This window comes from Danio rerio, chromosome 12 (genome assembly GCF_049306965.1).
Source record: "Danio rerio strain Tuebingen ecotype United States chromosome 12, GRCz12tu, whole genome shotgun sequence".
Classification (NCBI taxonomy): domain Eukaryota; kingdom Metazoa; phylum Chordata; class Actinopteri; order Cypriniformes; family Danionidae; genus Danio; species Danio rerio.
The window spans coordinates 46166403-46181787 of NC_133187.1; the positions used below are offsets into that span (position 1 = coordinate 46166403).

Here is a 15385-nt window from a genome sequence, read left to right on the forward strand (position 1 = left end):
TTTTTGTTTTTTTAATGTGGACACACTTGTCAATTAACAGAAGTTTTCCGTTTTTAATTTACGGTAAAATATTTGTGTAATGAGCTGCCAGTACATTTTACCGTTTTTTTACGGAATTTTTTTTTAGAGTGTACATATATATATATATATATATATATATATATATATATATATCATTTTTTTAAGTTTGCTGATATATAATCTGAAATCAGTTTGGCACGATTGAAGAAATGTCTCCTTTGGTGTACAGATCAGACTTGAGTTTAGATCAGGCTGTGATTCTAGGCTGATTATAGACTACTGCTGACTGACAGATTGAAAGATGTCTGTCATAAACTCACCTGACGAGTGCATTTTCTTAGATCTTATAACTGAAAGAAAGACATACAAGCACAATACCTTAATAACTTGACCTTCAGTTTTATTTTAAAGGGGACCTACTATGCAAAAATCACTCGCATAATGGGTTCAAACACAGTTGTGTGGCAGCAGTGTGTGAATATAACGAGCCTCTAATGGAAGAAAATAATAATTAATTCTATTTTTTTATAATAACACTGCAGAATCCCTTTGATAGATATTTGCTGGCTTCACACATACAGACTTTTTGGTAATTTTATACTCCAGCCAATCAGATGCAGATGACACATTGTTACACTTTGTTACCAGCAAAGACTATAGCTGTGTCTCATTTCCGAGGCTGCATCCTCCAAAGGATGCATTCGAAGTGCGCTGCGTCATCGCGGCGCAACAAAGGCTGTCTCTTTCCAAAAAAAATTCCAAGGCTCCTTCAAATGCAGCCTCAAAATGCGTCCACTGTTTCCCAGGTAATGAAGAACACAACCGGTGGCGCAGCCTTGAACATCCCAAGATTCATTGCGTGCTGATAACTGCAGGACACTTTTAAAAGAAAACTCCGGATTAAATGTATGAATTAAGTTTATTTTACTTGGATATCTAAACACATGTTAAAAAAAAGAAAAAGAGTATGACATGTCTTACTAAAGAGTGATTTTATAGACAGTTTAACATAGACTAACCATATTTCAAACACAACGATGTTCCGTACAGATTACCTTTTAATGCTAATCTCTGAATAAATACTTATGGGTCGTAGGCAAGCTAAATATCTGTGTAATCTTTAATTCTCACTCTTTCAGTCCCAACCACAACAGAGACCTTCCTACTATATGGTAATTCCTACTATATTCAGTAAGTTTGCTACGTCCATCTAATGCGCTTAAAAATAGACCGTGGGCAAGCTTAAAGGGCCTTGACACTTTCAGTTAAAGTCTACTTCAGAATTTTTTCAAAAGATGCATGATAAATGGGCGTGGAGCTCCGCGAGCATCGGGCAGGAGTGGGCGTGGCCAGCAGGGGAGAACGTGAGCGAACGAAGCTAGCTCACAAAATGAGACAAACCGTGAGGAGACGCATGAGTTCATAGTTTACAAAGTCAAAATGCAAAGAAATGAACAGTGATTTAATGCCCTGCTACATTTGTTATTCGTAATTTCATATACACATAACCACAATTTATATCATTATAAAGATAAGTGTGTTCATTTAAACCCTATAAATGAGGACTCCTCCCTCAATCCCCGTATCCAGCAGACTCAGTGCAGCAGGTCTCCTGACCTGTCTATTTTAGCCGTTAACCCTGCTGGTAATCTGGAGGATTTAGGCAAACACAGCAGCACAGTGACGTGTCTGAATGTGAACGAACTCCTGATAAAAGACAGCGTCCGCCATTCTCTAATTCTCGTGCTGCTCTCCCGACAAAAATGCTAGCAGCACACAGCTTTGCTGTATGATCGGCCCTGACAAGATCACAGGGGAAAACATGCAACAAACCCCGTGGATCATGGAAACAAACGCATATACTGTGTGGTCACAAAAGTAAAGTAAATACTGCCGTGGGTCCGTGACGTATCTCACAGCACGGGCTTGACTCTGGCAGGTCTGGCAGGTCTCATGAATAATTAAGCAGCCGGCTCTTCTCATAGGATAAGAAAACTCCGCTATGAATAATAATGAGAAACCGACGCGTCATCATTGGACTTGCAGTTCTGCGCTACGTCGCCGATTTTGATGCCGCCCCAAAAATCATTTTAAACTCGGAAGCTGAAATTAGCTGACAAAAGCTCAAAATTATCCAGTTTTCTTCACAATTAAAGCTGACAGGTGCTAACATTGTCTTAACTGATGCTCAACACACACAAATCTGTTAATATAAAAAAAAAGTTCTCCAGGGTGTCCTGAACCTTTAAAGTGCGAGTGTCGCCTGGGAGGGGAGACATTTAAAGCCACGACAATATGCTTTTGCATTTAATTTATGCATCACACGGTATTACAGTCTTCATGAAGTGAATATTATGTTATCACAAATTGTTAAATAACTTATCTTTTGTTGAATAAATGCTTTGAAATGGGGATGTTTAAACGTCAGTTGTGGGTGATGACCGCATGTCGCAACTATCCACCAGAGAGAGCCTGAGAGACAGGCTGCAAACGCTGTTTGGATCCTCCTTTTGCAGTGATGATGTTTATATTCATAAAAGGTCAGTCAAGTAAGTGTTAATGTGCATGAATTTAATGTTTTAATATTTTAAATTGTCATGCTGTAATAAAATAAACATGATATGAAAAGTAAATGATTGTGAAGCTATTTCATTTCAAACTTTCATAAAACAGTTATTAAATATGTCATTAACTTCAAGTTGAACACATTAATAGTATATTCTGATATAAGATTTAATAAGACTCCAAACAATGCCCATTTTTGCCAGTGAATTAAAGTTATGCGCCCTGTACGGAACACTATTTTAGTCGTGTACGGAACACCGTTAATACCTATCATCTTCTGTACACATGCAAAGGCGGTACTTATCCCATCTTTTCTCAAAAACTACTGGTCCAAAAGACATCAATAAAGATTTGGATTGTGCAATAGGTATTCCCCCAGAGAATGAACACACAAGCATGACGAAAGAGTGGTCGTTTGAGTGCGCTGAATAGCGAAAAGTGTACGGAACATGGTTAGTCTACATTACATGTTTATGTGTACATGTACTGTATGGGTCAAAGGAAATACATTTCCAGCTTTAATAAACCTTGTTTTGTCCTTAGATAGCTTAAAATAAGTTATAAAATACTATTGAGAAAAAGTAATTACAAATTTTATCAAATTTTTAAAAATTTTATCAAATTTTATCACCTTGGAAGTCTGCTTCCTTTGGAGGATGCAGCTTCTGAAATGACACAGCTATAGCAGTACGACTTAGAGCAGGGGTCACCAATCTCGGTCCTGGAGGGTCGGTGTCCCTGCAGGATTTAGCTCCAACTTGCTTCAACACACCTGCCAGGATGTTTCAAGTATACCTAGTAAGACCTTGATTAGCTTGTTCAGGTGTGTTTGATTAGGGTTGGAGCTAAAATCTGCAGGACACCGGCCCTCCAGGAACAAGTTTGGTGACCACTGACTTAGAGCTTAGAATGACCAAGAGGCGACACTCGAGTGTAATTTGGTAAACAGCCACTAGAGGGCAATTTTGGAATGAAAACTCCAATAGAACAACAGCATATTATAAGTCTGTAAAATAAACTATTAGAAGTGCTGTAGATTGTGATAATAAGTGTTGTATTGTCATCTTTTAGGTTGTATCTCAGCTTTAATGCGCTTTTTAAATAAATAAATAAAAAAAATAAAGCAGCTGCTTGCCGTTGCCAGAATAAAGAGATCCAATAGACGGCTAATCACTTTCACTCCAATATGGCGGAATCCAGGGCTGTTGCTGGGCGCTGCTGTTGCAATGGAACGTTCTATTGAGTGTCGCCTCTTGGTCATTCTAAGCTCTTTGGCTATAGAATACACAAGACATGTCACTCGTATACTTTTGAATGGGGAAAATGTAACTGCCAATATGGCAAATAAAGCCCGCCTTCTAGTACAGGAGCCAATCAGCGATCGCTATAGAATGACAATTCTCCGGGAGAGGGGCTTAGACTAGACATGATTTTCTGCAGATTTTGTGGGATACGAACATTTAGAAATTAAACGAAAGAGACAGCTGTTGTTTAATTTTGTTGCTTATTCGTAATATAAAATGTAATCTTAAGCTTGGCAAGTAGTTTTGGAGAATTTTATGTTTCCCCTTCAGACAGAATTCCCGAGCATACTGCCCGAAAGGTGTTTCAAAGATGGCCGCCGAGTGAAATGACTTGCCTTAAAGGGACTTTTTTTTACTAGTCCTAAGTTGTTCTTCTCCCATTTTTCTTGGAATGTGTTGCAGGTCCGAATCACAGGAAAGGATGTATATTTACAAATGAAATGAAGCTAACCAAACAAAACATGAAATATTTTGGGGCTGTAAACACAAATCACCAACAAAATAAAAGTAAGCAGCACAGAAGCACCTTATAGATGAAGACTGCATGAGCAAACTAGCGATTTTAAATTTACCCTGCACTCATTTGCACCTTCTGAACTGAGACCTGCGTTCGGTAAACTGCTATTTTATCACCCTGAATAGTTCATAATGAAAAATGAAAAAATAAACGAACAACTTATCTTATCTGACTTAACTGATCTGATAACATAAAGCATGACACAATAAAATAACCAAAAGCAAAAGATCAAGGCTTTTTATTTTGGCTACATATAGTTAGAATATGTACAATATACCTTATTTTGGCACATTCTGTTATACAGTAACATAGTATGCTTTACCACGCTTGCATTTGGATGATCATGATGAATGTAAAAACTAGAGTTTTATCATGATTCATTTTGATGTTGGTTTTACTATTTTACTGTAGGTGTATTATAGTTTACACAAAAATGTCATCATTTACTTACTCACAAGTTGTTTTAGACCAGAAATTTGGGTAACAGCTGCCGATATCCACTGATATCTACACTATTTTTTCTATTTTATCAGCAGTCAACAATGTTTTGCCACCCACATACTTCAGGATATCTTTCTGTGTGTGTTTGTTTATTTGATATTTTGGAAACCGTTGGAAACTTGGTAAATGGTGACAAATTTCACGTCTGGGTGAACGTAAATGATTAAGATAAAGGTAACTTTGAAAGAGAAGAATTCTACAAGTTCTCCTTGTAAAGTGACATTCCTGTCTTCATAAGATTCTAGATCTACAACTGCGTCATTTTAATTCATTGCCATTCATCAGGCCAACATGACCGTTTCCTTATGCTTGTCTAAACAATACTTCAAAATATTGTGAACTCTAATGAGTGTAGAAACCTAGGGTGGATATCAGTGTATTTTACTTATATTTACTTTATTCAGTTGATCACACAAAGCTACTGTAGGATCACTATTATGGTGAATTGTCGCCCTTTTGAAGAATGTGTCCTTGAATTACATTAATAACAGACTTGATTCGTAAGATCAATTTGATTTTTTTGATGTTAAACTGTCTTCATATTTCTGCAAGAGACTTATATTACATCTGCAAGAGACTTATGTCTGAAAGGGACTTATATTATGTCTGAAAGAGACTTATATTAGGCTGAAAAAGACTTATATTACGGCTTAAAGAGACTTATATTAAACTGAAAGAGACATATTACGGCTGAAAGAGACTTATATTAGGCTGAAAGAGATTTATATTAGGCTGAAAGAGACTTATATTACTGCTGAAAGAGACTTAAATTACGGCTGAAAGAGACTTGTATTAGGCTTAAAGAGACTTATATTGCAGTATGGCTGAAAGAGACTTATATTACAGCTGAAGAGACTTATATTAGGCTGAAAAGACATATATTAGGCTGCAAGAGACTTAAATTAGGTTGAAAGAGACTTTTATCAGGCTGAAAGAGACTTAAATTCGGCTGAAAGAGACTTTTATTATGGCTTAAAGAGACATATTACAGCTGAAAGAGACTTATATTACGACTGAAAGAGACTTATATTAGGCTGAAAGAGACTTGTATTACGGCTGAAAGAGACTTTTATTACAGCTGAAAGAGACTTTTATCAGGCTGAAAGAGACTTAAATTGGGCTGAAAGAGACTTTTATTACAGCTGAAAGAGACTTTTATCAGGCTGAAAGAGACTTAAATTAGGCTGAAAGAGACTTTTATTATGGCTTAAAGAGACATATTACAGCTGAAAGAGACTTATATTACGGCTGAAAGAGACATAGTACGGCTGAAAGAGACTTATATTACAGCTGAAAGAGACTTATATTACGACTGAAAGAGACTTACATTACGACTGAAAGAGACTTATACAGCTGAAAGAGACTTATACAGCTGAAAGAGACATAGTACGGCTGAAAGAGACTTATATTACAGCTGAAAGAGACTTATATTACGACTGAAAGAGACTTATACCGCTGAAAGAGACATAGTACGGCTGAAAGAGACTTATATTACAGCTGAAAGAGACTTATATTACGACTGAAAGAGACTTATACAGCTGAAAGAGACATAGTACGGCTGAAAGAGACTTATATTACGGCTGAAAGAGGCCTATTGTTACGGCAGCATCTTTTCTACTTTTTTTATGGTTAACTTCATGTTGCTTGGCAGTCCCTTTTTCACCAGCTCTTGTTGGATCTATAACAAAGATGAACAGACAGATCAACTCTGCCCATGTAACCTAATAGTGCTTAAATTGTATAAATAATTGTATTTGTTACCTGCTGCAAAACAATCTGCTTGTTTCCTTCATCTGCAAGGTCTAGGAATGAGGCAAGCCTCCCTTGAAGTCCAACAATTTCATCTAAAGTGAGACACATTCTAACATTGGTTTCGAATATATTTAATTTCTGGGCATGAATATCACATTTGATTCTGCTTAACAATCTGATGGTAATAAGCTGTAAGAATACTTTTATTTGTGTTTGATCCAGTGTCTACCCTGAAGACATATCTGCCTGGAACATTGACATTACTGAAGGTCTTGAGGTCTGAGATGGAGCTCCCGCTGTCTGATCCAGAAATCACAAAGTAGTCTGTGGAGTAGGCCGTATCATAACCAGCCTGTACAACAATACACAAAATTATCTACTGTAAAAGTAGGGTAAGAAAGATTGAGACAGGACAGGTTTAAGAAGCACTTTTTTTAGAGGACTTTTTTTTTTTTTTTTTACCTGTACAGGATATCCTGTTGCAGCAACATCACCATAATTCATCAGAATAAAAGAATAACCGCTGCCTGAAATTAAAACCACTTGAAAGGAGGTTTCCTGAAAAAAAAAAGAATTATTTATTTGTTAGCAAAAACACTTTGTACTTTGTGACACCCGAGACCAGGTTTTAAAATCCTAAATGATTTTTATAATCCTAGGCTAAAATCTGTACCGTTTGATAACTGGTTTGACGTGCTAGCTGACCATTATGCACACATTTTACCTCTCATAAAGTTCTGTTAGGGTCATATGTTTTTTAAGGACACTTTCCTGCAGTGTGACTTTGACTACAATGACCATAAAACCAAGAACTGATAGGTTTGTATGCCATCTCACTGTATCATGACAGGGATAAAAAAATATATAGTGAATTAGAAAACAAAAGCGCTCAGGGAAAAAAATGAATGAATGACTATATATGTCTATTGATGACTATAGTCAAAGACTCTAAAATACACAAGACATGTCACTTGTATAGTTTTGAATAGAGAAAAGTGTAATGTTTAATATGATGAATAAAAGCCCCACCTACTAGTATAGGAGCCAATCATAGATCGTTATAGATTGACGTTTATACGGGGGAAAAACTCAAACCAGACATGTGCTTTTTCAATATTTGTGTGGTCGACAAACACACTGGATTGTCAGCAAATACCTGCTTTACATACATGGGAAATATATCCAAGTGAAGCTTGTAATCTGTGCTTTTAAATGAGCCAAGTGTACTTGAAAACAAAAGTTTTTTAGTTTTGTAATCTGTATGAAATGAACATGAGGTAGAGTTCGTTCTGTCAAACTCAGAGACCCTTAGGCACAATGTCTTGTAGTTTGCCCCCTACCTAGCCGCACCCCTATAGTTGAATTAAACATAAGATTAATATAATGTTTTTTGAATAAAATTAATCTATAATATTTTGCCCGCATTTTTAAAACAAATGATATACAGTGCATATATTTCTAGTCTACAAAGATTTCACTTATTTTTTAAAGCATTTAAAGCCCACTTTGAAAAGAAAACATACTAATACAACTAGTGACAATTAATGGATTTTATTACACTTGTTCAAGTTTACTGAAGCAGTACTAAAATATATATTTAATAGTGTATTTAATGTATAATTTCTACAAACTTGGATATAACACCTCTCCAATCCAGTTGTATGAATCTGAGTCCTCCATAATACACACACTTATTAATGATTACTACTTGTCTTCCTCATGATGAAGAGTAGGCAAAATCTGATATGAAGTAGGATAAAAAAAGAGGAATGTGTTCATCAGATGATGGATTTTAACCGGGTTTATCATCGATCACGTCAAAACATGTTGCCATGCGCTTTATGAGCTACACCAGTCACGCTGATGTCTGTTGCGCTCTTTAGTTACGTTGTCTCTATCAATCAAATGGTGATGGGTGTGAATCGCTTAACTAGCTTATTCCAACAAAGTGCGGTATTTGAAATTAGCCTAAATAGACACTCCAAAATCTAATTTTTTTCCGCCCTCACAGGGGTCCCAAGTGCACATAGGCCCCTGGGCCTATGCCTACAATGCCCATTGGTTAATCCGGCCCTGCAAACAGCCTTAAATGAGGTTGGTGTCGGGATGTCGTTCATTTCGACTGCACATGTACATTAGCCCGGGCACCCTGAAAATATGGCGATTTAGTTTGATTCGAATGTTTAGAAACGAAACTTAAAAGAAAGTTGTTGATTAATTTTATTGGAAGTTCTAAATATGTAATGCAATCGTAAGCTGGGTAAACAGTTTTGGAGAATTTGATGTTTCGCCATTCAGACAGAATGGACGAGCATACTGCCCAAGAGGCGTTACAAAGATAGCCGCAGAGTGAAATGATTTGCCTTAAAGCAGATATGTCCAAACTCAGTCCTGGAGGGGCGGTGTCTTGCTGAGTTTAGCTCAAACTTGCTTCAACACACATGCCAGGAAGTTTCTAGTATGTCTAATAAGAGCTTGACTATCTGGTTCAGGTGTGTTTGATTAGCACTTGAGCTAAACACTCCAGGAAACCAGCCCTCTAGGACTGAGTTTAGACACATCTGCCTTTAAGGGACTTGGCTATAGCCTAGTTTTGTATTATTTTAGACATGATCAGTTAGATTTTCACTGACAGTCAAATTCAGTATTGTTTTAGCCAAGATGTTAAAATGTCTATTAAAGACAAATTACATGGTGGTGTACCTTGTTCAAAAAAAAAAAAACAACAACCACAAGAAATGGACACGGAACACATGGGAATTAGTTTAAAATTGATTAATTTTGTGTGATGAATTTCATTTCATTGTGATGGCATAAAAAAAATTCCTGGTGAGTTGTGTGCGTCTGTATTTGACGCATTTTGATTGTTGCAGTCTGCTGTTATGACATCTGAAATTTTAATTATGGGGATTGCGGTAATGCAGTGTGACAAGTGCCTTGGCTTTAGGTACATTCCATTCTCTGTTATTTTACTTTAGTTGTAGGCTACTCTCAAGTAAACAATCACAAGCTACAGCATGTATTGTACTTTGCATTGGACTCATCTTGAAAGTGTAAAAAAAACAGTTTAAACTTCAACTTACTGTGTTCGAGTTAAAATAAGCGACTTTATCCCACGTTGCAACAAAGACCCAAGAAGCGGTGAAGGTCAGATTTGGGAAATAATTGTTTATATCCTGAGTGGCACTAGCGAGAACACTTCCACTGGTGTACTGATTATAAGAGACGACTCCTCTCGCACTGTTGTCAATGTTGGTCCAGAGTCCAGCAATTACATCTTGACTTCCATTAGCTGGAAATGAGTTGGGAGCAAACTGTGAAGAAGCCTGGTTGAATGTGAGGAATCCATTATTATTAACCTGAAACATGAGAAATACTGTCAAAATCAGCTTTGTCTGATCAGAGATAGTGTATAAAACATCTAAAAATCAAATTTAGACTTAAATACATAGTCATTTCCTTACATAAATCTGCTGGTATGTGAGACCAAAGTACTGAAATGGACTCAACAGTGGAATAACAGAGGAGCTTCCATCATCAGCAGCAGGATTTAGTAAGTCTCCTGCTGCTGATCCGAATGAGTAGAATGATCCTGCATAAAGAACAGCGTTATTTTTAGCAGAACCCACCGGCTACCTTAAAACAATGCAAAAAATATTACTATATCATGAGTGAACAACATGTTTCAGATGACAGACAAAAAAATATAGAAAAAATATGAAGCAAAACATTTGCTGTACCATGATCAATGTGGTCTAGTTACATAAAAATGTCATGTGATTATTGTGGTGCAGCTCTAAACAGTGCCATTAAAATAAAGATTAATAATGCTAGCTCAAAATAGAGCAATTAGTAAAAGTAACACAAGCCTTTAAAGAGTGTTTCTTAACCACATTCCTGGAGGAGCACCAGCTCTGCACATTTTCCATGTCTCCTTAACCAAACACACCAGATCATCAGCTCATTAGCAGAGACTGAAAGACCTCAAATGGGTGTGGCAGACAAAGGAGACTTCCAAAACATGCAGTGCTAGTGGGAATGTTGGTTGAGAAACAGTCATAAAGCACATTTTTATTAGGCATAATAAAATGTGACTGTTTGTGAAGGAAACATTGGATTACTAAGCTAAAATAAACTTGATTATTTTTACCTTTCTTTTACTTTTTGCAAAAAATGTACAGTAAAATGCTGGTTACCTGGTAAGACCGTGGTTGCTTCTGTAGTCATTTCTGAACACATACAAATCCCATTTAAAATCTTGTGTGAATTCACTTAAAATGGCATTTTTAAGACTGCTAAGTGTGTGAATAATTACCTAGGGCAGTGGTGAAAAACTCTGAAAGAATAAACAAACACAAACACTATTAAAACCTCATGAACTCGCTTGGCGTAAAGTTTTTTTATAGACACAAAGGGCCTTATCATACACCCGGCTCAATGTGGCGGGAGGTGTGATGCAATTACTGTTTGCTAGTTTCAGCTGGACGAAAGTGTCGTTTTGCAGCATGCTGTTTAAATAGCAAATGCATTTGCGCTCACATGTGTGCCCATTGGCATTCAGGTCTAAAAAAGGAGGTGTGTTAAGGCGCCTTGCTGGCTCGTTGCTATTTTGAGGAACCATATTAGACTGCACAATAGACCAGATCAAAGCAGGTCTAGTCCAGCGCACTGCTGCAAACATTGCTTACACATTGCTTAATACACACAGGATGTACAGCAATACACAAAATATCTGTACAAATTAAAAACAATTAAAGGATTAAAATATTATAAAATTTTTATTTTCTACATAGAGATAAAAACCACAGCCTCCATGCCTTCTTCATCATTTTTTAGTTTATTCATGAAATTTTGCTTTTGTATAATGTTATTATGATTAGTAGTATTATTTATTATATGCATATTTATATTTGTTTTATTAAAATCAAGCTTAGATTTGTCCACCTCTCAGGTTTTGGACCTTATGGAGCAGCAGGTGTATTTGGATAATTTTCGTTTATTCATTTGCTGGAAATTAGAACTGAATTTAATAATAGTTTTAAACAAATCTCTGCGCTTAACAAACTAAGTTAATTACGTAGGATAATGGATGTCTGTGTGTACAACATGTTTTCTTATCCACGGAAGAGAGCGAAAGTGAAAGTAAATTATTTCATTCTCTCGCTGTAGATGCTCTGTTTAACAGTTTTCTCGCTAGTGAAGTGTTCAGTTTTTCCTCTTACAAAGTCTGTCATGTAAATAGCAAATGCACCATGGTGCGGCGCAACTGACTCTTAAAGGGAATGGGAGATGAGACTCTGATTGGTTTATTCTCAAAACACTCCTATAACTCATCAAGAGAAAAAGCACAACCCCGTTAGAGCAGATTTTTCCGTTAAAATAGCAAAAGTGGATTCTGACATGCCATTAATGCTTTTGCGCCCTGCGCTTTAGACTTTGCACCTGGATCGTCAAAATAGAGCCCTCAGAATTCTCAAGTTTATATCGGCGTACTTCTGTTAAATTGGCAAAGTTTTTAAAACCGATGTAATTCAAGTCATTTAAGTACCTGTTACTTGTGTCCTGGCTGTTAAAGAGAAAGAGATAATATTTAGAGACAGACATGAAGCAACAACACCACCAACAGCAACAACAACTACACTGTGAAAATGCAGGATCCTAACATAAATCAGTTAAGTTACAAATGTAAGTGAATTGAACTTAAAACAATTAAGTTGTCCCACCAAAAAAATCTCAAAATTGTGGTTTCAGCTCATTTTAAATAGTTAGTTTAAACAAGCAGCAATTTTTATAGCAATAATAGCAATAATAATAATAACAATAATAATAAAATAAACTTACAGAGTGACAGGACTGACATGAACATCAACAGATGGAATGAACGTTTCATGATGAAGTCAGAGATGAAAGAAAATAGAGGAGTCCTTCTGTAATGAGACAATTTTATTATTCTCACTATAAAAATGCAATTTAAAAATGGTGTTAATCTGAAAAAAAAAAAAAAAAAAAAAAAAAAAAAAATATATATATATATATATATATATATATATATATATATATATATATATATATATATATATATATATATATATATATATATATATATATTTATATGCTGATAGCCGTGAGATAGAAAACAAATAGCACTTGTACAGCCTCTTCACCCTTGTGTATTACTCCGCCCACACAAGTGGCAAGCAGAGAACTACTGTTTGACAAATATTGCTGCTGTTGGACAACAGAATGTACTTTTGAGACTTTTTTTAGTTGTGAATGTAGTTGTTTAGATTGCAACTATATGCAGTTTATTCATAAGAATAGTGCCTATTTTAAAATATTTGTAAGTCAGCACGTTTGCGCCCATCAGCCAGTGATACTGAGCAAAGCAAAGATGGTTGACTACCGACATAAGATGGGAACAGAGACCACATAATAGGGCCTGAGAAAAGAGCAACAGCTTTTTATTAGCCGATGTTTCAAACTACAGCTAAACAAATCATAAAAGAACAGGTGAGTCGTTCTCTCTCTTTGTATGTTGTAATGCTGTATTTACACCATAGTAAGTTACTAGTGTTTGCTTTGCTCTGGCTTTTATGGGGTTAATTATTGTGATCTCCCCATTGCAACCGAGAAATACTGGGAAATCTCAGTAGACTGATGGTATTTCATGCCGTTCAGCTCTATAATATTATAAAATTATAATATTTTATTTATTTTTATAAATAATTTTCATATATTATTTTATATAATTATTTATATATTTATATAATTTATATAATTTTATATAATTATTTATATATTATTTTTATATATAATTATATAAAATTATAATGTTAAAATCACTTTAGACATTACGCTAGAGATTTATTCACTAGCTCTAAAATGACATTGGTGAATTAGTTATAGTTTCTGCTGTTCTGACGTCAGCTGCAGATGTGAAAGAATGGCGGGAAGAAAGTAGTTCCTCTTACAAAACAGTTCTTGAGACTCTTTGTGTTCGATTTTCTTTTTTATTTACACAATAATGCTATCAAACGATGGTATAAATGCAATATCACACTCATAGCAGTGCAATATGGCTGAATATCATCCCTGGTGACCTTAAGCCAATGCACACCTCCCACCACTGCTACAAGTGTGATATTGCTCGCATATATATATATATATATATATATATATATATATATATATATATATATATATATATAATGTATTTATTTATTGATTTATTTGGACAACTAATGTACAATTAGTTTGTATGTATATATTTAGGCATATTATGCCATGTTTATGTGGGTACCATATATCCTTTACATTATAGGGACCAAATGCCTTCACAAGTATAGCAGTAGCAGTACATTTTTACCTTTTGGAAAAAAATAAATAAAATGGGTCTTGATGAGTTAAATGGTGATCAAAGAATTAAGTATTTTGAAAATATTAAAATGCTGATTGTTTCCTGTTAGGGTTAGGTTTAGGGGGATATATTATATATTTGTACAGTATAAAATCATTATATTGATGGGAAATCCCCATGAAGATAGCTGCACAAGTGTGTGTGTGTGTGTGTGTGTGTGTTTGTGTGAGGGAGAGAGAGTGAGAGAGAGAGAGAGAGAGAGAGCAGGCACTGACATGAGCTGCTAAGTGTCAGAAAGGAGCTATTTTATATATATATATATATATATATATATATATATATATATATATATATATATATATATATATATATATATATATATATATATATATATATTGCATGACCATTCCAAATATGGTCAAAAGTGAGCTGTAATTCATGTAGTCATAAATGAGCATATAAAACTGTTTCTGTTTCGAACTTACCTAAGCCACACACCTTATATACATATCAGAGGACAATTTGACTAATCATAGACAAGTTGAAAATTGAATTATTGAAATAACTCACTATGGCTCCTTTAATATTATAACTGATATTTCCATCTATGAATTTTGAAAAACAGCAATTACTCCAAAATTTATGTGAGATTTCACTTCATATCAGGTGCTTTGATAACATTTTACAACATTGATAACATTAACTGGATAACATTAACAAATATAAATTTTAGTCCATGATCCAATGTCTATAGTGAAACAAACGCAATTAAATAAAGTCTCAAATCAGAATCACAAAGGTCACTTCAGTTTCTCAATTCACTTTAACAGTCTTTAACGTGGTTTAAATTTACTGTGTTTACACTGTCTACCCTATCCCTTAGCCAGCATTACATTTAAGCCTAACATTAAACAAAGATTTTACCTACCTCTGCTTTTTCTGTTTGGTTCACGTACCTGATGTATGCTATATGACAGTGAAAGAACTGTGCAATAGGCTTATGTTATTTGTCCCAGCCCTGTATTCAGAGCACATTATGCACTGGAACAAAAGAAAATATGTGCTTAAGAACAACACTAGTAATTAAAGTTAAAAATAAAACACCCAGGATATCTGCTTCAGATATACTCATGCGTTTAGATTTTATACCGCACAAGCCTTGAGAAAGTGTATTTGTAAACTTGGCTTGTGTTAATTATGCTTGTTATATTTATGCATTATTTATGAAAATATTGAAATCAGTAGACCATGACTAAATTCACAAGCAATGTGAAGAATGTCTATTACAAGTTATTTATATCTTCAGAATGGCATGACGCATGCACTGATGTTTATCTTTAAATGTTTGTGATTGTAATGCCTCTTTGA

At 35.2% G+C, this 15385-nt stretch overlaps 1 protein-coding gene across 2 annotated transcripts; it reads right to left on the bottom strand.

The window, feature by feature from the left end:
- Positions 1-4630: 4630 nt before the first annotated feature.
- On the bottom strand, positions 4631-15134 carry si:dkey-201i2.2. Of its 2 annotated transcripts, none has more exons than XM_001341787.10 (11): positions 14946-15134; positions 12502-12587; positions 12209-12226; positions 10976-10996; positions 10857-10889; positions 10125-10252; positions 9744-10019; positions 7123-7218; positions 6862-7012; positions 6670-6752; positions 4631-6586 (listed from the first exon to the last, which is right to left on the bottom strand). In XM_001341787.10, the coding sequence occupies exons 2-11, from the start codon at positions 12548-12550 to the stop codon at positions 6506-6508; spliced, it is 936 nt and encodes a 311-aa protein (XP_001341823.7). In that variant the 5' UTR covers positions 12551-12587; positions 14946-15134; the 3' UTR covers positions 4631-6505. The 2 variants fall into 2 exon arrangements, with proteins under 2 accessions (XP_001341823.7, XP_073774999.1); XM_073918898.1 differs by having other exon boundaries at positions 14974-15057.
- Positions 15135-15385: the final 251 nt, after the last annotated feature.